The 22,131-nt window shown below is 41.3% G+C and overlaps 1 protein-coding gene across 6 annotated transcripts in view; it reads right to left on the bottom strand.

The window, feature by feature from the left end:
• Positions 1-3,812: 3,812 nt before the first annotated feature.
• The window catches only part of trip12 (thyroid hormone receptor interactor 12), a 57,286-nt gene continuing 38,967 nt past the window's right edge, over positions 3,813-22,131 (bottom strand). For all 6 annotated transcript variants that reach the window (XM_053234641.1, XM_026914160.3, XM_026914157.3 and 3 more), the window contains 22 exons: positions 21,728-21,929; positions 21,516-21,616; positions 21,028-21,202; positions 20,479-20,620; positions 19,256-19,447; positions 16,330-16,481; positions 15,097-15,254; positions 14,914-14,987; positions 14,298-14,497; positions 13,778-13,905; positions 13,145-13,296; positions 11,256-11,398; positions 10,469-10,625; positions 10,251-10,349; positions 9,430-9,544; positions 9,165-9,319; positions 8,281-8,445; positions 7,466-7,630; positions 5,955-6,068; positions 5,770-5,864; positions 5,539-5,642; positions 3,813-5,294 (listed from right to left, as the gene is read on the bottom strand). In XM_053234641.1, coding sequence (XP_053090616.1) covers positions 5,098-5,294; positions 5,539-5,642; positions 5,770-5,864; positions 5,955-6,068; positions 7,466-7,630; positions 8,281-8,445; positions 9,165-9,319; positions 9,430-9,544; positions 10,251-10,349; positions 10,469-10,625; positions 11,256-11,398; positions 13,145-13,296; positions 13,778-13,905; positions 14,298-14,497; positions 14,914-14,987; positions 15,097-15,254; positions 16,330-16,481; positions 19,256-19,447; positions 20,479-20,620; positions 21,028-21,202; positions 21,516-21,616; positions 21,728-21,929 — 3,185 coding nt within the window. In that variant the 3' untranslated portion in view covers positions 3,813-5,097. The remainder of the gene's footprint in view (positions 5,295-5,538; positions 5,643-5,769; positions 5,865-5,954; positions 6,069-7,465; positions 7,631-8,280; positions 8,446-9,164; positions 9,320-9,429; positions 9,545-10,250; positions 10,350-10,468; positions 10,626-11,255; positions 11,399-13,144; positions 13,297-13,777; positions 13,906-14,297; positions 14,498-14,913; positions 14,988-15,096; positions 15,255-16,329; positions 16,482-19,255; positions 19,448-20,478; positions 20,621-21,027; positions 21,203-21,515; positions 21,617-21,727; positions 21,930-22,131) is intronic.

The following is a 22,131-nucleotide window of genomic DNA, read 5'->3' as shown; positions in this document are numbered from 1 at the left end:
TTCTGAAACTTTTATTAATTGTAATGATTTCACAAGATGTACCATCAACACAACATTAACACTAGCAGACTAGCCTAGCTAGTTTGAATGTTAAACTAAACATTACATTAAGTGTAAAGTGAAATGTCACGAGCTCCAAAGTCTACATGAACAGGGCGAAAGCACTGAAGCAACTTACTTGCATTAGCTGTGGGTTTTAGAGCATTGGGTGTGGGATTTTTGGACAGTCTGCTTTTTTTCTTACTTTTTTCTAAATAAAAACTGTAGGGAAAGCAGTAGTCTCCTCTGATGTAATCCTTACAAACGGACTCTTGAGGATCATCTAAGCTTACCATAAGCAGGTTACCTAGATTATGTACGTAACGTTTAGCTACACAGCATGACGTAACACTTACCTATTTTATTAAATACTTTATTTGACAGAATAATATTGGCTAATTACCCAACGAGCGATTTTGTGGGAGCCTGAGAAGACATTTGTAACCTTCACATTTCTAACCATATAATAGTACAGACTTTTCTGACCTGATATTGATGTCAAGTTGTAGGATTTTAATGTCTGGTTACTCCCAAATAAATACATTGTGAAAAGGGAGAAAATTGCATTTAAAGATTTTTTTCCAGTAATCCATTAGGATCACTACTGTACCAACACTTTGCTATGCATGAACAAGCTGCACAATCATGACATACTTGTACATTATGAATTATACAATAAGGTTTATTGTATACAGAAAGTGATTGTGATTCAGTGGAGGTTATGCATCATTTACATGTGCAAATGAACAAAAAATGGTGAGGTGCATCTCTTGGACATTGAAGAAATGCTTCAGAAAGTTGTCCTGTGTGAATTGAACTTCATGCTATGTAGCTTACAACTCTGGTGCCCAATTTCCCAACATCCATCCATCCATTACCTGTGCCGCTTATCCTACACAGGGTTGGGGGGAGCCTGGAGCCTATCCCAGGGAACTCAGGGCACAAGGCAGGGGACACCCTGGATAGGGTACCAACCCATTGCAAGGCACAACTGCACACACACACTCACACAATACGGACAATTTGGAGATGCCAATAAGCCTACAACACATGTCTTTGGACTAGACCCCCAAAGCAAGGGGAGAACATGCAAACTCCATGCACACAGAGGCAGGAATCAAGCCCCCAACCCTGGAGATGCGAGGCAAACGTGCTAACCGCTAAGCCACCATGTCCCCCCTCCACCACCACAATTTCCCAACATGGAATACTATGATTACAACATACAGCAGGTTTGGAAGGTATTCAGATCACTTCACATTTTATTATTATAGATTTAATTTATAATGGATAAACTTTAATTCATCACAATGCAATAACCCATAATAACAAAGTAAAAACATGTTTGCAAATTTATTAAAATTTAAAAACTAAAATCTCTCTTTAAAAGAAGCAACCCCATAGCATGATGCTGACAACACCATGCTTTACTTTAGGGATAATAGTCAGTTGATGAGCAGTACCTGGTTTTCACCAGACATGGTGCTTGGAGCTCAACACCAAGAGTTAACGTTTTGTCTTATCAGGTCACAGAATCTTTTTCATCATGCTCTCAGAGTCCTCTCAGAGTGCCTGCCATATGCATTTTACTCACAAGAGTCCTCCTCCTAGCCAGTCTGCCATAAAGGCCTAAATGATGGCTGATGTTCTGAAGCTGGTCACCTGCCTGACTAAGGCCTTTCTAGTTCAGTTTGGCCAACTCTAGGAAGAGTCCTTATGAATTGTTGGACCTTATACACACAGGTGTGTGCCTCTCTAAATTACATCCAATCAGTTAAACTTGCCAAAGGTGGACTCCAGACAAGTTCCAGAGACATCTCAAGATAATCAAAGCAGATCGATGCACCTGAACTCAAACTGGAGTGCCTTAGCCAAGGAATACTTATCTAAATGAGAGATTTTAGTTTAGGGCTCTGTGCAGGCCACTGGAGTTCCTTCACACCAAGCTTGTCAAACCATGTCTTTATGAACCTTGCTTTGTGCACAGGTGCAGAGTCATGCTGGAAAAGGAAAGGGCCTTCCCCAAACTGTTGTCACCAAGCAGGAAGCATAGAGTTGTCTAAAATGCCTTTGTGTACTGTAGCATTAACATTATCATGCACTGGAACTAAGAGACCTAGACCCAAACCATGAAAAGCAGCCCCAGGCCATTATCCTACCCATTCTGGGAGGTAAGCATTCTCCTGGCATCCGCCAAAACCAGATTTGTCCATCAGACTACCAGACAGTGAAGTGTGAATAATCACTCCAGAACACAGGTCCCACTGTTCCAGAGTCCAATGGCACTGTGTTTTACACCCCTCTAGATGACGCTTGGCATTGTACATAGTGATCTTAAGCTTGTGTGCAGCTGCTCGACCACAGAAGCCCAATTCTTACATTGATGTTGCTTCCAGAAGCAGTTTGGAACTCTGTAATGAGTGCTACAACAGTGAGTTTGCATGGTCTACCACTTCGTGAGCTGTTGTTGCTCCTAGACACTTCCATTTCACAATAATAGCACTTAGAGTTGACCGGGGCAGATCTACCAGGGCGGAAACTCCACAAACTAACTTGTGGCAAAGGTGGCATCCTATGACATTTCAAGTCACCAAGCTCCTCACTACGACCCATTCTACTGCCAGTGTTTGTCTATGGACATTGCAGGGCTAAGTGCTTGAATGTATGCACCTGTTGGCAATGGGTGTGGCTGAAACACCTGAACTTTTTCACTTCACTTGATTTTTTTTTTTAAATGTTGTAGAATGCATTTACTTCCTCTCCTCCTCACAGCCTCCATGACACCCCCACTAGTCATTAAAATTTATAAAACAGACCACCAATATTTATTAATATACATTTTATTGAATTGTCTTTTGTAACATATTGCTGTTTTAAACATAGATATAAAAAAACCTAGGTTTCTTAAACTGAGACCTTCCATAAACTGTATGAATGTATGACATAGTATTTGATATAAGTACTACTGTCATATGGACTTTGCTCCCTGGAACATGGTCACCAAGTTCACACCTGGTAGAGCTGGTTCTAAATGACAGAACCCTGGCAGTTATTAGGTGCTCATTGAACCAGTTACATATGCAACAAGGGTTCTATTTCACCCCTCACGATCACCAGGATAACTTTTGTCGCAATATCATGTATACCCAACATGCCTTAGGACTTCACCAAAAAGGTGTTTGGAGATGGCTGACACACTAACACCACTGGAAAAAGCAGTGTTACCCTGGTATTAAAGTGTTTTTCTATCTTTACTTTGGGTTTTGTTGGGTATCACCTGGTGCGTTACAATTTAAATGGAAAACATTTTCCCTCTTTCTTTCGGATAATTAATCCTGGTAAAGATGGCGAGGAAACCGATTGTGTTGTGTGAATCTGATGTTAACTATAACATCACTTTTAAAACCAGCAGCATGCAGCAATCGCAACTGCACTCGCTATAACACACCAATATAAAATGTTAGGTCAGGAGCTCTAAAACTCTGTGTTGATATAACTGAACCCACAGAGGTTTCATAGGTCTTCTTTCCACCATTATTTTGCATTTACATATTCCATATAATAAATGGCTATGTGCTAGAGCTAGCTGAATCTTTCGCCTCATTTTCAGTAACAGTACGGAGCACGTCCGCCTCCATAGCAGCCAGTTACCTGGCTTGTTGGACTACCTATGCTGAAAGTATGAATCCAAGAGCTCCAACTGAAAGGACCAAAGCAGGTCTTAATTAGGAGTACTTGGTGTTGTGGGTGAAAGAGGGCTGACAGGCTGCACACTGAGTCAAACAGTTGCTTTATTTATGTGTCCAGGTAAAAACAAGAACCTGATGCAGTAAATTATTGCAGATCTTAGAAACCAGCAGATGAAGGTTCAGGGTGAGGAGAGTGAACGCTAGCACGCCACCCCCCCAGGCAGGCAACACACTGTAGCGCACACACACCACACCACCACGCTCCAATCCAAGCCAGCAGTGCAAACAAAACAGAATAATAAACTACAGCAAGAGAAGAAAAAAATATAGAAAATAAAAAAAAGCACAGTCGCACCTCAAACCGGGTGTGAGAACTGCATATAAATTTTATTCCATAAATGTTTTTTTTTTTTTTTTTTGGAAATGTCATCTGGCCATGAAACACTAAAATGAGACCAGCCAATTTTCTAATGTTTTATTTTTTAGAGCTCAGCTACATGGCAGGATTAGTTATAACCCTGCAAGTCATATGACCTAACCACATAAGAGCAAGAAAATAAAGAAGGGTCTACTCTATCCAACTTCAATGCAGAGTAGACACTGACGGCTTTTAAACATTGGCCAGAAGTCCATTTCACTCTGACGATAAAAAAAACAATAATTATAATAATAATAATAATAATAATACAATTATAGATCCTACACTTTCATCACTACCTGCATTGAACCAACTGCAACTTTCATACAGGGGGGAAAAAGAAAGATGTAACACACAATAAAGAATGTGTAGAATGAGCAAAACGTTGGTCTGTACAAATGATCTTTGGAGCTGTAAGAGAACACGCGCACACACACACTGCCTGCTGGATGGAAACACAGTGATGACATCACTCACCACCATGACAGGAAACACACACATCCCCATTTTCTTTAAATATCACATTTGATTTCCTCGCACACAAATTGGCTACTGATATTACTGATTAGATCTGCTCAACAGGAGGCCATTTCATTTCCAAGATCTGCTCTGAAGAGGAGGCCATTTTATTTCCGAGATCTGCGCTGAAGAGGCAGCCATTTTGTCTCCAAGATTTGCTCTGAAGAGGCAGCCATTTTATTTCCAAGTCTCGTAACATTTTGTTTTATTTTTATTTGCCCCTGCAGCGGACATACAACTTGAGGAGTCTCTTTTTTTTTCCCTCTGGAAGCAGCTGCTTTATGAGGCAGCTGTACCAATAACAAAAAGAAAACAAAGGGAGAACTAAAGCAAAAGAAGGGAGGAAGTCATGATGACTTGTGTAGGTTGGTAGAAGGCATTTTGCTTTGTTTGTGTATGTGTGTGTATGTGTGTGTGAGAGTATGTGAGCGATCAGGACAGGTGAAAAGACTGCTGGCCCTCCCGTGCCGCCATTAACAGTTTTTCCCTCATGATCTCGATGCTGGAATAATCCGGAAGCTTCAGGTAGTTTACACACGTCATCACCGACGGCAGGAAGTCGTCTGGGTTCTCCGTTGACTCAAACGTCTTGCGCACAATTGTCAGAGGAGGATTCAAACTCCGGAAACCTAGCGATGAAAAAAAAAAAAACAAAAAAAAAACATAAAACTCCTAAAATTAGCAGATGACTGCAAATATACACATAAGAAAAGTTCACAAGCTTTGGAAAGCTCTGGCGTTTGAGCTAACGAAGGGTAGAGCACAAACAGAGTGAGCAAAGCTAAGGCTATGGCACTATCCACACTTAACCATGCTTTCCTTGCTCCAGGACAAGATGCTATATAAGAAAGTGGAACAGGCAGTGTTTCTCACCTCCTACTGGCAGTCTCGGGCTCCCAGTCACAAACTGCAAGAAGAGTCTCTGCTGCTCTGCATCAAAACTACTCAACACCTCAAAAAGGAATCGCACCGCCCGGCTACATACACACAGATGCAAAATTTTATATTATAAAAACAATTACTATCAAATTGTCATTTTTTAAGGCAAAAGGACGCTACACTGTACTTAACGATTAAAAATAACGAAGCTGTACATGTCTGTACCTGTCGTGTGTATAACCGTGGTCCGGTCTGCAGCATTCCATCAGAGTTTTGACATCCCATGTCTCTGATTTGCTGCCACACAACAACTGGTCCAGCTAAGACAGGCAGACAAACAGATGATTAACAGATGAAGGAGCAGACAGAAGAACAGGACGGGAACAAATAAAAGGACGAGTGCAGCTCACCTCTTCTGGGTAGAAGTACTGTAGGTGGTGGAGGGGGAAAACGGACTCGAACCCTTCCCTAAATGACTCGAACTGCCGGGACACACCCTCATTTAAGGTCCAGTACACCACCAACTGCACACAAACACATTTCACAGTGTTTCCAAACATAAAAATTCTTCAGTGTGTACGGTGTGCATCTCTTTTTCAGGTGCTCCTCTAGTAGAGAGGCTGACATGTATTTTCCAACGTGTGTGGTAGATGAGGTACAGGGTGAAGTGGGTGTAATATAGGTAATCCTCCAGTTTGTGTATACTATGTGGAAAATATAGGGTGATTCAAGGTTTATTTGTCACATGGGCATTCACAGCAAGTACAAAGTGTAGTAAAATAAGGTGCAGTTACTCCACTGTGCATATCAAGAACAATAAATACATTACACAGACAATACAAGACACACACACACACACATACACACTGATCAGCCATACCATTGAAACCACTGACAGGCGAGGTGAATAACATTGATTATCTTGTTACAATGGCACCTGTCAAGGGGTGGGATATATTGAACAGTTGGTTCTCAAAGTTGATGTGTTGGAAGCAGGAAAAATGGGCACGCGTAAGGATCTGAGCGATTTGGAAAGGGCCAAATTGTGATGACTAGACAACTGGATCGGGGCATCTCCAAAACGGCAGGTCTTGTTGGGAGTTCCTGGTATGCAGTGGTTAGTAACTACCAGCAGTGGTCCAAGGAAGGACAACCAGCAAACAGGCAACAGGGTCATGGGCGCCCAAGGCTCACTGATGAGCTACTGTATTACAAATTGCTGAAAAAGTTAATGCTGGGTATGACAGAACGCACAGTGCATCGCAGCTTGCTGTGTATGGGGCTGCATGGCCGCAGACTGGTCAGAGTACCCATGCTGACCCCTGACCACCATCGAAAGCCCCTACAATGGGCACGTGAGCATCAGAACTGGACCATGGAGCAATGGAAGAAGGTGGCGTGGTCTGATGAATCATGTTTTCTTTTATATCATGTGGATGGCCTGGTGGGTGTGTGTTGCTTACCTTGGGAAGAGATGCACCAGGATGCACTATGGAAAGAAGCCAAGCCAGCAGAGGCAGTGTGATGCTCTGGGCAATGTTCTGATGGGAAATCTTGGATCCTAGCATTCGTGTGGATGTTATTTTGACACGTACCACCTACCTAAACATTGCTGCAGACCAAGTACGCCCCTTCATGGCAATGGTATTCCCTAAGAGGCAGTGGTCTCTTTCAGCAGGACAATGCGCCCTGACACACTGCAAAAATTGTTCAGGAATGATTTGAGGAACATGAAAAAGAGTTCAAGGTGCCTCCAAATTCCCCAGATCGAGCATCTGCGAGATGTCTAACGTCTTGGTGTCAGATACCACAGCACACCTTCAGAGGTCTTGTGGAGTCCATGCCTCGATGGGTCAGAGCTGTTTTGGCGACACAAGGGTGTGTAGGGTATGGGACGTTGGGTGTATTGTGTGTGACTCACCCTCAGGTACTCCTCCAGGTTGTGTATGGTGACTGGGACGTCTTTGCCTCCCTTCTTCAGCTCGATGTTCGGGAATCCTGGCAGTGTGAAGTCCAGCCCTAAATCCTCCACTGAACAGCCATTCATATTTAAACTCTCCAGAGCCTGCTGTAGTGTCTCTCTTGTCTGAGAAAGACAGATGAACAGAAACACATTTTTCTAAAACTGATATTGGGTTTAAAAAAAAAAAAAAACTACATCTTACAAATGCTATAAATAATGTTTACTTAAGCTGGATGTACACTCTAAGACAATAGAAATCTTGTCATCTGACTACTGCTTACTACTGCTCAAACTCATGAAACAAGCCACTCACTCACCCTATACAGCCTACAACACGTGATTAAGGTTACCAGGCAACATCATCAAACTAAACACCATCAAGCTGAATGTAGGCTTCTGATATGCATATCGGATTGTCACACTACCACAACGATTCATCGTGAGCTCCAAAAGCTCAGTGGAATGCCTTTATCAAGCATCCCATAGTTTACCCTTTCACTGTGTGTGTGATTCATATGCAATTTAGCCATTATTTTTTAAAAATGCTGCTGACAGAAATAGTATGCCTAAATCAAGCTGAAATCATATAGTCTAAGCCTGGCTTTAGTGTTCTTACTAGGAAATCAGCCATTTTGAGTGACACAGATTGCCGCATCATACCCTAACTGCTAATGAGCCCTTTTCAATCTACACTGATCTGTACACATGGAGATCCACATTCAGACAACAACAAAGCCTTCATGTGCATGAAGTGTGTGCATGTGTGTCCATACATAGGATTTGTCTTGCTCTAGTCTCTTCTTCTGCCTAATGATGTCCTCCAGGTGCTGGATGGATTTGGCCACACCGGGGTCGATGTTCACCAAATCGTGAGAGCTTATTGACGACTCATTTCTCAACATCCACTTGTAAAAGGGCAGGCCCAGGGGCAGATCCAGCTGCATAAACATAATCGTCATAATATTTATTAGCATTGAGCACAATTCACAGTTCCACTTTCAAGCCTGTCAGCCAGAATCAGTAATCAATTTCGAACCTGGCATAAGTGCATGAGTACTTGCAAGTGACAGCAGTGATTGGTCATGATATTGCAATTTGTGACTGAACACTGCTTAAGTCTAGTATCAAGTGGACCACTAACCTGAAGCTGTAATCATCATTTAATATTTTGTACTTGTTATAGTGGAACTAAGGTACAAACTGCAGACTGATTGGTTACAGTGGCACTGCAGGTGGGTGCCATGATCTGACTGTGGACACTGGGGCTGGGGTGGAAGCGTCAGGCCACCTGATTGGTTATAAAGGATTTATGGAGGGAATTATAGGCTAATCGGTTACAGTGCAATCAGGGGCAGAAGCTGTTGTCTGATTAGCTACAGCGTGGGTCAGGGCTGAAACCGCAGTCTGATTAGTCCCAGTGGTATATGGGTCAGAAACTGCAGTCCTGCTAGCACAAAGCATAACCACCTTGTAATTTAACACAACTGCAATCTGTAGCACTTTTAAAAGAGCTTATAATCACGAGAGGGAAAAAGCTGGAATTTATCATTATCACCGCTATGTGGCACAGACCATGAATTCACTACAATTTTCAAACTTTAATTTGATGTTATTTTTACAAGTGCACGGGTGTCGAAGTCTAAGGGAGAACTCCTACCAGTCTGAAGTCCATGATGGCTTTAGCCATGAGTTTCCCCAGAAAGCGGAATTTCATCTTGATCTTGGCGATGTGAGCTGGCTTGGTGCTGCGACCAAAAGGCACAGCAAAGAGGCCCCTGGAGCTGAACATGTACTTGGTGCCCTCCTGACTCCCTGCAGACAGAAGGTGACGTGGAGCAGACGAGAGATTACAATCGTAGAACAGAGTTTAGGGATAAAACCATAACCAAACTGTGCTGGACTGTAAGGAGATAATGAGTGACCTTTAGGGTTGGCAAGGGTGACCTCCTCTCCTCGCCATAAACCCAGATCAGCTCTCTGCAGCTCCTGAGACACAAGAGCATAGAACTCCAGGGTTGGACCAAGACCAGTCCCCACCTGGGAGGGAGGGAGGGAGAGAGAGAGAGAGAATGAGTAATGTTCAGGTATCTCCCATATCCCCATAGCAAGGTGTCAAAAATCATAAATGCTACAGATAAATCATAGATGATGTCAGATATAGCTAATGTTTTCTATATTGCCACTTAGCATGATCTTACATTTTCCCCATGATTCAAGTAAAACCCATAATCTTCTCACTGGACCAAATACCAAAGGCTCCCTATTAACAATATATAACAACATTTGAGGTTCTCCCTCAGAAAATGCACAACTGCTTGTTTGAGTGTTTTTGAATGTTCTCTGGTTTGCACTCCTCCGTATTTTCGTTAAAGATTAAAGTATTGGCACATGTGACTATATTCAGTTGGCAGCCACAAACTTACAGTTCGTGTTGCCATCCTAACAAACCCCATTGTGCCTTGTGCTTATTTTCACTCTATAAGACAGAAAAGCAGCAGCGCCACACACATTTTCACATGTAATCTGATGTACCTGGGTCCATTTCAAAATAATTTATTTAAATCTCAAGTAGTGAATTTCTAGAATTGATTTGAATTTTACTACTTGTACCCATCAAAACACCCCCTAATTACCTCCAGAGAAACTAATCCTACTTTGATAGGTAGAGTTTGGTGATGGGAAAGTTACACAATCTGCGACAGACAGATAGCCTTTTTTCATGACGCATAATCGAGGAGCTCACCTCGTTCTCATACTGAATCTCCAGCATGGCTCTGGAACTGCCCAGATCCTGCATCACCGACTCTGCTTGCTTTAACAGCTCATCTCTGTTTATCGTCCGCTATAAGCAGACAGACGCAGAACCACAGAGGGAGAATAAATAAAGCACATCATGCTCACTCTGCTTTTAATTCAGCTGTTAGCATTACAAGCAGCAGAAATAAGGCAGCAGTCACACACCTTCTTCCTGTCGAGGCGGGGTGCTACGCGGCTGTCCTGCGAATCTGACTGGTTGATTTCAGGGTTGGTGTCAAGTAGACGCTGCATGGCGCGGTCACGATCAAACGCAGTGACGTAGAACAACATTTGCCTCGTGTCAAACGGGAAAAAGAATGGACTAGATAGAGACAGAGACACCAAGAGACATAAGCAATGCAGCCAAAAAATAGGAACATCACAGTGTGTATGAGTGTAACATGAATTGTGTGTTAGTCTGTCCGAATACATAAAAGTGGCTGTGATCTAAACCAAAGTTCACGCTCTGTTGTACTGAATACTGCATATACAATAAGAGGAAATAAGTAAGAAGGACCCTTGTAACCTTGGGAAATTGAAGTCTGTTTACCAAGAGGAATAGGCCAAAATTGATATCATGCAAAAACCTAATGACTTCTTGCCATAGACATTGTGAAGCTATAACTGCCAGCAATGGCTTTGCACAAATAATAATAATAATAATAACAACAATAATAATAAAATTTAAAAAATTACCTGGGGGTAATTTGTGTCCAATTACTTTCCCCTTTAATTTCATTTTTTTAAACACTTTGTTTATGCTTATGATGTTCATATTTATAAGTAAGAAGTCAAAAGACATGGGTGTAAATTTGAAATTCCAATGAAATACATGCACTGGAAGTATATTAAATAACAAAAACATAATTGACCTTATACGTATCGCCCCTGTCACTGTATGTATATGTGTGTGTGTGTGTGTGTGTGTGTGTGTGTGTGTGTGTGTGTGTACCAGGTCTTGCCCAGCTCAGTGAGCCAGGGTGGGATGTTTCCAGTCATGATCACAAGCGGATCCTGCAGCTGTCTGTTTGCTTTTGCTGTCAGTTTACTGTTGATGAACTCACTAGTGGGAATGATCTCCTTACACACAGCATTCTGAAACACGTACCAAGAGATTTGAATGACAAACACAGCTTTAAAATTATTAAACGGGACTACACGCCTCCATTACTGCCTCCAAACACACCCTCACCAACTTCTCCTAAGGATCGAGGGAAAAAAACAAAAAAAAAAAACAGCACACTTGAACATGGTCTGGCTAGACTCAGTGTTAATTAGCTAGCACACATTAATCTTAGCAAAATCCATCGTTTAATACAAAGCTAATAAGGGCCATTCCATTTTACAGTTGAGGCCAAATGTTTACATACACCTTATCTAAAGACATTCAAACTCAATTAACACCTCCACACATTCATATTACCATACAGTTCTTGTGTTAAGTCAATTAGGGTATCCACTTAATTTCCATAAAGAAGTCATTTCAAAATAATATCTAAGAGACAGATATCATTATCTGTCTAATTTTATCATTAGATTTCATCAACAGATTTTCAGTGGGTCAAAGGTTTACATACAATTTGCCGTTTAAATGTTTAACTTTACTCAAACACTCAGGGTAGTCTTCAACAAGCTTTTCAACAATTCTTTGTCAAAATTTTCTTTGCCTATTCCATCTAACAGAACTGGTGTAACTCAGTCAGGCTTGTAGGCCTCCCTGCTCTGACATGCTTCGTCAGTTCAGTCCACAAATGTTCTACAGGATTCAGGTGAGGGCTTTGTGATGGCCACTCCAATACTTTCAGTTTACTGTCTTTAAGTCATTTTGTTACAGCTTTGGAGGAATGCTTAGAATCATTTTCCTGCTGAAAGACCCAGTTGTGATCAAGTTCTAACTTTCTGAATAATGTCTTGAGGTGTTGCTTTAGTATTTCTAGATAATCCTCCTTCCTCATGATGTTATCTATTTTCTGAAGTGCACCAGTCCCTTTTCCAGCAAAACAGCCCCACAACATGATGCTGCCACCCCCATGCTTCACAGCTGAGATGGTGCTCTGTTATGAGATGGTGCTCTATTATTTCATCCATACATAGCACATTCCTGACAGCTTTTCAAGCCAAGGTGATGTAGGACTCTTAATGGCGGGAGTACATACTTTGTTACCTGATGCCTCCAACTCCTTCACCAGTTCCTTTGTTGTTGTCTTGGGGTTCAGACACCACCAATTTTCAGAGTAAAATTCGTTCATCCCTGGGAGTTTCTTGAATGATACAGTGTCTGTGTGGTCCCAAGATTTTCATATTTACACACAATTGTGTATACAAATGCTCATGGTACCTGCAGTTGTTTGGAAATTGCTTCTAAGAAGGATCCTGACCTATTTTTTTCCTGAGTTCTTGGCTGAGTTGCTTGGATTTCCATGGCATCAGGGGCAGAAAGGCATGTTCTCTGAAGGTATGCCATTTTACAGCTGCAAGTGCACTCTCAATTAATTCCCACTTATGACAATTGGCCAATCTTAAGCTTCTAAAAGTTATTACATCTATTTCTGGAATCTTGCAGACTATTTAAAGAGACAGTCAACTTGGTGAAAGTAAATTAACTAATTCACTAATACAGCTGAAATAAATATGTCTGTAATCGTTTTCATTAGAGGCTCTAACTGACTCGCCAAAAAAATTTGAGTTCTGAAAAATTGAGATTGAATATCTTTAGCCTAGGTGTATGTAAATGTTTGGCCTCAACTGCATTCCTTTACTATAAGATGGCAGCCACGCAGAAGTACTGAAGCCAGTACTGGGACCCAGGGCAGCTGTTTGCCTGTGCACATATGTACTCACATCGTAGAGGTAGAACCAATATCTGCTGATGGAGTGCAGAACCCTCAACAGCAGAATGACCTCCAGCGAGGGGTCGTCGAACGTAATGCCCTCGGGAGGTTCAGATATGAGGTACGACTCCAACGGGTTACTGACACTCGGACACACACCATCTGCAATATACACACAATTCACCAAATGAATGCATTTGTAGCTATGAGTCTAAGAGAATGTTCTTGTCAACTGGATTCCAAATTGAGTATTAGCCATTTTCAGTGACAGCTGGTGGTTCACAGGGCCAACACAGCGTTCACAAGCAGCCAAACACTCATTAGCAACTTGAAGTGGGCAGAAGCAAGATTTACAATAAGAATGAGCAGAGTTTAACTCCGAGCAAATATAAGGGAAACCAATGTGGCAATGACGAGCTACGTAAAATCTTATCAAATATTCATTCCCAATCCAGAAGGAGCCGACGTGTTGATGAAGTTGTAACGTGAAGATGGCCACCGCTCTATCTAAGGGTTACCAGTGTAATCACATGCCCTAGCTATTCAGGTGTTACGAGGTGAAAAAATGCTGCTTTTTTTAAATGCCAGGTAAGTTAATTGTACATCAGACCATGAACAGTGAGTGCAGATGAAATGTCTGTACCGTGCCATAGCTCGTCCTGTTTCTTAGCGTTACGTGGTGAGGTTTTAGTGGGAGCCGTTTGTGCTCGACCCCTCTTCCCTCCTACAGAGTCCTTACAGCCATCCTCATCCTCTCTGACCGGCTTATACCTGCACACACACAAACAAACACACGCACACACACACGATGTGCAAAAATTACCCAATGTGGAATTCATAGCTGTAATTAATACAATAAACTTGCTCCTGCATGAAAGACCAGCATGTTCACTTCTTCACTTAAGTGCTGATGCATTTCGAGTCTGTGAGAGAGGTTTGCTCTAAAAGCTTTTATGACTTTTAGATCATTAACATTTTTTTGTCAAACAAGTAGACATTTCGCATCAAAGCATATTAAAACGCACATAAGCATGATGCAAGGTAAAGAATAATAGACAATGGCAGACCATTGGGAACACTAGCTTTGAAATATATGTATATAATCTAGCCTGCTTTGTCTATTAACACGACAACCAGTTAGACTAAATGGTGTGTGTATATACCATATCGTGTGTGTTTTGGTCCAGATGCCGGCACGACCGAGAGGGTTGGCCTCATCGTCAGTGCTCTCACGCTCCTCCTCTGGCTGCAGGCTGAACTGACGCACCGCCTGGTACACAGTCATGTTGTAGGGCAGCAGGTGATCAGCAATGTAGAACTGTAGCCGGTGGCGCACACTGCCTGAATTCAGGAACTGAGCCGCCTGTGAAAGGGTCAGAGGTCATAGAAATTAAAACAGTAACACTTGCTTTTCACTTAGCATAATGCACTGAAAAGGGTTTACAAAGCAAGTGATGACCCAGTGCACTACATAGTGGACTACGTTTTGTCTAAAACATACTGTCTTTTATTTAAGTCCCATAATGCACTGCAAGTTTAGTCTCCATGTCTTTTTAAGAACTACTGAATATCCATAAGGCCCCATGGTATTTATATTGTGGTCTGAATTTGTGAACTTATGATTAGATGTCTGTGATCATCACAAACAGTGAGTAGATTTGGAGACGTCCACAATGGAGTGAGGTTAAGAAATCACGATGGTGGTGACGGAATAAGATATTTTCTTCTCTAGTTTAGCTAGTTTAGTTTAGAAAAGACAAGCTCAGAATGAAACCATACAAGTGACTCGTCAATTTCATCATCTGATCCATCATCGTCGCTGTCTTCATCCTCCTCTCTGATTCGGCCGTATCCTGATAGGAACAAACAAAAGCTGGGTTATATCATTCTACTTGAAAGATGCACATTATTAAGTGAGTCACGTATTTAACTAAACACACATACACACACACACACACACACCTCTGACAACAAGGTATCTCTCAATGGCCTGTACTAGTGCAAGGGGGTCAATTTTAACTGGTCCCCCCTTCCACTGCTTCACGTTGGTGCAGTCTGGGTGTCTCTGGAGCTGGCACTTCAGCTGGTGTGTGTTGAAGAATTTCAGTGCTTGAGAACCTCTGGAAACACACATACACACACACACAAAATAACTCTTGGCAAAATAACTTGATTAAAGAACAAACAAAATCATGAATTTATAGATTATAATCAGAGTACATGCATACACACACTCAGGGTGTAACGTAGTACCATTATCTGTCTCAGCTTTCAAAATATTCTAATCTGTTGTCATATTAGGATTTAAACACGAAGCAGGTGTCGTCTGTATCAAAAGGTTTGTTTTGTTTTTTTTTTTAAATGCTAACTCTATGACTATATCCTACAAATACTGGAAAACAGTGAAAAGCAGGGCTGCTGGACAAATAAGTCATTTTTCATTCACAAATTATTACAACAAAACACAATTTGAACATAAAGAACAACTTTATTCCACTCCTGAACCAGACACCCTGTGAAAGTTTTCTGGAAAGCTTTCGGGCTAATATCTATTGAGACTAAGTAAGCAAGTTAACCATGTTACAAAACAACATCTTTCCAAAATCAAAAAGCTGTTATTCAGGCTGCAGCTGAAAACAATTGCCATAATATTTTCCCTGAAAAGACTGAGAAAAAGAAGAAAATGCATGTACCTTTTCCTATGCCAAAATCATTTTGGGCTAGTTTCAAGATTTTTTTTTAGTTGTACTTGGGGTGAGAAGTTTGCTGAAACCTAGAAACCCTTCACATAAGCTTCAGAAAGTTGTACTTTAAAGCTTGACACTAAAGTAAAAACTTTGTGCTCAGGCTTTTTCATGTTTGTGTTCGCGTGGCGGGATCCTGGTTCCGGAAGCTCATAAGCTTTCTTTTATTAGAGAATTTTTAATTTTCATTTAGTTTAAGACGTATCTTACATCTGTATTTGTATTCAGTTACATCCATAATACACACACAGGTAAACTAATGCATTGCAAAATATACTGAAAGAATAAAATGTTGAAATAAAAGCAATAAAACAAAGCTTCCCTGCATTCACTGCATTGCTGTCAACATGGAATAATTAACATTTTATTAATATATTAAGTTTTTAACCCTAACGGCCATGGGGGCTGGTTTTGATTAATGGCAGATAAACTGGTTGAGCTGAAGCCATACCTGCTGCCGTTGCCATTACCACTGGGAAAGTCGTGCACTTTAACAGGAAACTGCTCCATCTGACTCAAGCAGCTGTTCATTTTGTGCACAAGTGCCAGCAGTGGCCCGTTCTCTGTTGGCTCCAACCGGAACAGTGGCTCCTGCCCTGGAACCTGCACGTGTGCACGCACACACACACACACACACACACACACACACACACACCTTATTAAGATGCACACATTATAAAAGTATTTCAGTGTTTCTAAATGGCATCTACACTCGCCTGACATTTTAACAAGAACACCGTACACCTGCTCATTCATGCAATTATCCAATCAGCCAATCATGTGATAGCAGTGTAATGTATCATGTAGAAAGATCATGCAAATACAGGTCAGTTGTTTAGTTAATGGTCACTGAAAAAACATTGCCTAGTCTTTTTCCAATCTTCACCTGCCCAGTTTAGGTGAAGATTGGAAAAAGGTACCCACTGCAGCCTCAGATTTCTGTTCTTGACTGGTAGGAGTGGAACCCAATGTGGTGTTCTGCTCTTGTAGGCCATCTGACTCAAGGTTTGATCATTCTGAGATGCTTTTCTGTTCAGTAAGTCCAGGCTTACTGTCAAGCTCAAACCAGTGTCACCATTCTCCTCTGAATTCTCTTATCACCTGCAGAACTGCTGCTCACTGGATGTTTTTCACACCATTCTGTGTAAACTCTAGAGACTGATGTGTGTCAAAGTCCCAGGAGATCAGCAGTTTCTGAAATTCTCAAACCAGCCCATTTGGCACCAACAACCATGCCACGGTTAAAGTCACGGACATCACACATTTCCCCATTCTGATGTTTTAACTAAAGCTTTTGACCTGTATCTGCATGACTGGATTGAGTAAACAAGATTTTGCCATTTTTAACAAATTGCAATAAACATTCGGCACAATAAATGATAAACGTTTTAAAAAAAAAAAAAAAAAAAAAAAACATTTCCACTATTTCAGTTGTCAGGGGAGTAGCGGAAGAGCTGTCAGAATCAAAAACGGCAGAAGGCAGCACGTTGGCGCTTTTTAATAAGTGCTACAGGTATTAAATATTGTTCCTTGTGCTTAAAATGGACTTGTTTAACAACACCTGAGTAAACAGTTAATTTGTTGAAGATTTAAACAAGAAAAATCAGTTGTGGTGCAGGTGCTCTGATCTGGTGGGCTCTAAGTTTTTGCCGTCGTGATGACGTCATAGATCACATGACAATGCCAACATGGCGGCTGTAGTACGTCTGGATTGTATTCATACTACACACACGCAGTAGGCACTGAATCGAATGCAGTATGTGCTGTCACAGTACGCGATTTCAGACACCAGGTTCATTCATACACATCTCATTTTTCTCTTTAGTTTACTTATATTTTGACACTAACACATTACTCAGCTAGCTTGCTGAAGATAATGGAACTTTGGTCAAATTCAAGCTATTTTTAGGTATAAAAATGTACAAAATGCTTAGAATGGTTGCTGATATACATAAATGAATATGATCAAAATGGCAGGTGCTAACAATTAGCTTCATTCAGAAAAATGAACAAAACCTGTCATTCAGTACAGAAATTGTACTTTCTTCTGCCATGTTGAAAGTTTAGGACTCCTCCCATCTCGGAAACTCGGGAATCAAAATTATCTCCCAGTTTCCCAGTCGTAATTACTCCTTGAGGTGTCATTCATAAGCAACTTCCTAATGTGAAACTTGTATTTACTGTAATTCCGATATCACGTGAAGGCAACATTGGACCTGACACTTCGTTGTAGGCCTTTTCATCTTTTCAGTCAAAATTTTTGTTTGTTTTTTCCCCCTCTTTAACCGAAAGAGCAGTTTTGACCATTTTCTGCCAAAATTTTCTGTGACATCCCTAATAAATTTTGTAAATGGATGTTAAATATATATACTTCTCCAATGTTAGCCAAGTTAAATATATACGGATTTTATTCATATCGATGAACTTAAAATATTCTCTGTTTACCCTGAAAGAAAGCGAGGGAGCTCTGCGTGAGACGAGAGCACATGAGATTTGGGGGGGGAGGACACAGGCTTCCAGGAAGTGTCTGTTAATATTGGAAAGTTCAAAACACCTGCGCAAATCTTTCCATATTTACACGTCGGTTGGCTCATCTCTCCTTTTATTGGAAAGAAAAAGACTGCTCTTTTGGCATACTTTTGAGCAATAACTCATAGAAGTGTACTCCGATATTCTGGCGGCGCTCCTAAGCAAAATGCATAACGGTTTACAGGTCTGGTAGTATATTATATTTGGTGATAAACGTCAATGGATATTGTGGCAATATAATCTTGTAGGGACGATAATGTGGTTATATTACACAAGCCTCATGCAGACAATTTCACTAAGCTCTGTTTGCTTGAAAATTTTTCCAAAATCTCAGAGAGCAATTAACAACTAAGGCTAGAGTCAACACCATGATCTATCTGCAGTGCTTAACGCTTTAGTAAATCCTATCCTGTTCACAGCGTTTAGTACAGAGAGAAAAATCAGTTTTGAGCTGAGCAATTCAAGCAATATGACATATTTTTACTCTAATTATTCACATTTGTATGTCCTCTTAAGTTATACAGTGGAAAAAGACCTCTGATAACACCAATCTTCACTAGCAAGGATTTAATTTCCTTATTAGTTATAGTTAACAGTATGCTACGATTAATATTCAGTATTTCATCTACTGACAATAGCTTAACACAGGAATTCACTTCTCCTGTCTCCGTGCCAGTTGAACAAACACACAATTTTAAAAGCCATGGAATTCCCACCGCTCAATAAGCAAAGCTCAATAAGAAGAGCTGAGTAGCGGAGAATATGACCAGACCATTCCGAATGACTGAAAGCCTTTCCAGAGGAGGTGTAATGAGGTGCTATAGACACCAGGTGGTGCCATTACTCACAGGACCGCCGTAGAAAATGTGCAGGAATCTTTTGATCCTCTCGTCCCTGCTGACGACGTCTCTCTCACTGTTGGAGGTTAAATAGAGTAGCAGCTGCTTCACCAGGCCACTGTGTTGAATCTCGAATGAGGACACATCCGACTCTGAGACAATGCTGCAGATCTCCACTAAACACTCCACACCGCCATCCACCTGCAAAGACATGCAAATCCTGTCAATTTCAACCACAGCCCAAAGAAGTATATTCTGATGACTTATAACTTACAGCCAGATTCTTAAGTATTTGGACACTGAGAAAGTTATTGTTTAGCTGTCTACCACAGTACATTGGAGTGGAAGTTAAATAATGAGTATGAGCTTGATACTTGGTTGCAAATCCTATGCAGTCAATGACTGCCTGAAATCTGGAACCCATAGACATCACCAGGCGCTGGGTTTCTTCCATGGTGATGCTCTGCCAGGCTGTTAGTGCAGCTGTCTTTAGTTTCTGCTTGTTCTTGGGGCATTTTGCCTTGAAATGCATGCTCGGTTGAATTCAGCGTCAGATGACTGACTTGGTCATGGCAGAAAATTCCACTTAAAAAAAAAAGTTGGGTTGCTTTCAAAGTATACTTCAAGTCATTGTCCATCTGCACTATAAAGCACCATCCAATGAATTCTGAAGCATTTAGCTGAATGTGAGCAGATTATAATAGATATACACTTCAGAATTCATCATGCTGCTTTTGTCAGCAGTCTCCTCATCCATAAATCCAAGGGAACCCATTCCACTGGCAGCCATACATACCCATGCCATCATTCTGGTACAACACACTCTCATCTACCACAGTTGTTTTCTGTCGTCTTCTAGGTCTTCTGGTGTTCCTGAGCTTACCACTTCATTTTTTTCTTTCTTAAGAATGTACCAAATAGTTGATTTGGCCACACCTAAAGTTTTCGTCATCTCTCAAACAGGCTTGTTTTGATTTTTCAGCCTTTTGATGGCTTGCTTCACTGGACTTCATACTGAGAGTTAACAGCAATAAATTCAAAAATTCCGACACAAGATTGATACAACATTGCTCCGATTTGGATGTAAATACCCTCAAATTAAAGCTAAAACTCTGCACTTTGCTCATATTCATTATTTAATTTCAACTCCTAAAATAACACTAACTTCATCAATGTGCAAATATTTATGGACCTGAATGTATTTTTAGCAGTGTGAGTTTGTGTTTGTGTACCTGCAGGCTGAGCTGCTCTGTAGCAGTACACAGTCTCTGCAGAACGTTCAGTGCTGGGTTGCTGCCGTCCACGTTCTCTGAATTGAAGTATCGCTCCACAAACTTACTGGCCTGCTCCTTTATCCATGCCTTAATCTTGTCCCTGTAAAACAAACACATACACACAAATAAATAAAGAGGGCAAACATCATGATGCCACACATCAGAGAAGCCTAAACTCTATGGAACGTGTAGTGCATTACACAGAGCATCGCCTATGTCTGGCTATTAAGTAGAGCAGCATTTGGTACTTAACTGTGCCTCTTTGTTTGCAATACAGTGCACTATGTAGGGTGTAGTAGCCTTTACTTCATACCCATGTAGTGTACATAAAGGATATACAGAGATAACTCTCAAATAGCTATTATATATAGTACAGTGCACTATAAAGGTGTACTAATCATAGCCTATGTATACAATCTACCTGGACCCCAACAAGTCCTCGACTAGATCTAACCACGATAGCTGTAGAATGACAATTAAATTGTAAGTACAATTTTGTGTACTTACCTGTTATTAGAGACTGAGTCTTTGTTAGTTGTGCGTGCGAGGCCGCTGACCCCGGCTGTGCGAGATGGCTCAGAGTTAGTGCTATTGTTCTGAGCACCAAGTTTTCCCCAAGTTTTGGGGTTAAGACTCGCCAGGAAGGACGATTTGGGAGACGCAGTGGTAGTGGGACTCTTAGCTGGAGGGGAAAATCAGATACACGAATAGACACACCATTAAAACCTCCAAAATTAGAACAGAACAGCATACTACTCTAACAGGCCTTTTTTTTTCCCCTCCAAGCTTTAGTTGGAATACATTGAATAGTCTTATTCTGTAATATTCTCTATGTGTAAGTGTCAACAGAATAATTTGTTCACATTAAAATGGTTAGTTCTATTTTGTGATAACTAAGCACTCACATCATGTCAGACAAAGACAAAAGAAAAAAAAAAAAAAAAAGCAAACCAGTTATCAGTGGTATATAATTAGCATATGTGTGTTTGTCTCACCCTGATTGTCCACTTTGTCATCATCTCGGGGTGGAGAATATTTGGGACGCCGTGGTACTCTGCGAGGAAGGCGCTTCCTCTTCAGAACATCACTCAGACGACTGCAAAACACACACCGTTATCAGTGCTGTCAAGAGCAAAGTGATCACAGTACACTTTAACTGATTGTGTGGGGGTGGGTGTGTGTCGTGGTAAAGACATTGTGTATGTACCCCTGCGGGCTGAGGTCCAGCGAGTCCTCCATGTTGTTATGAAAACTCGGTGAGCCCAAATCTGGTGTGACACTGGAGGCGGCCGGTGTGGTTGCCGTGGTGATAGTGGTGGTTGCCGCAGTGATGCCGCTCGTGCACGCCTTGGGCGGACTGGGGAGGAACGACTCACTCTCTGCCAGGTTCTTAACCTGGTGCATCACACCTGCACACACACGCCCAAATTACAGACAGATTAACACACTAGTTGACTTGCAGCATCATCATGGGCCCCTTTATCCCTTGAGTTAGACTGGGACTAGTAGTGGGAGGCATGGCCAAAATATCCTAACATGATATAGTTTAAAATTCACACAATATTGGTATACATCACGATATAGTGTGATCATAAGAGACCATATGTATTT

Source organism: Pangasianodon hypophthalmus, chromosome 6 (assembly GCF_027358585.1).
Source record: "Pangasianodon hypophthalmus isolate fPanHyp1 chromosome 6, fPanHyp1.pri, whole genome shotgun sequence".
NCBI lineage: Eukaryota > Metazoa > Chordata > Actinopteri > Siluriformes > Pangasiidae > Pangasianodon > Pangasianodon hypophthalmus.
The sequence above is the reverse complement of the archived record's forward strand: the minus strand, read 5'-3'. Positions and strand labels throughout refer to the sequence as shown.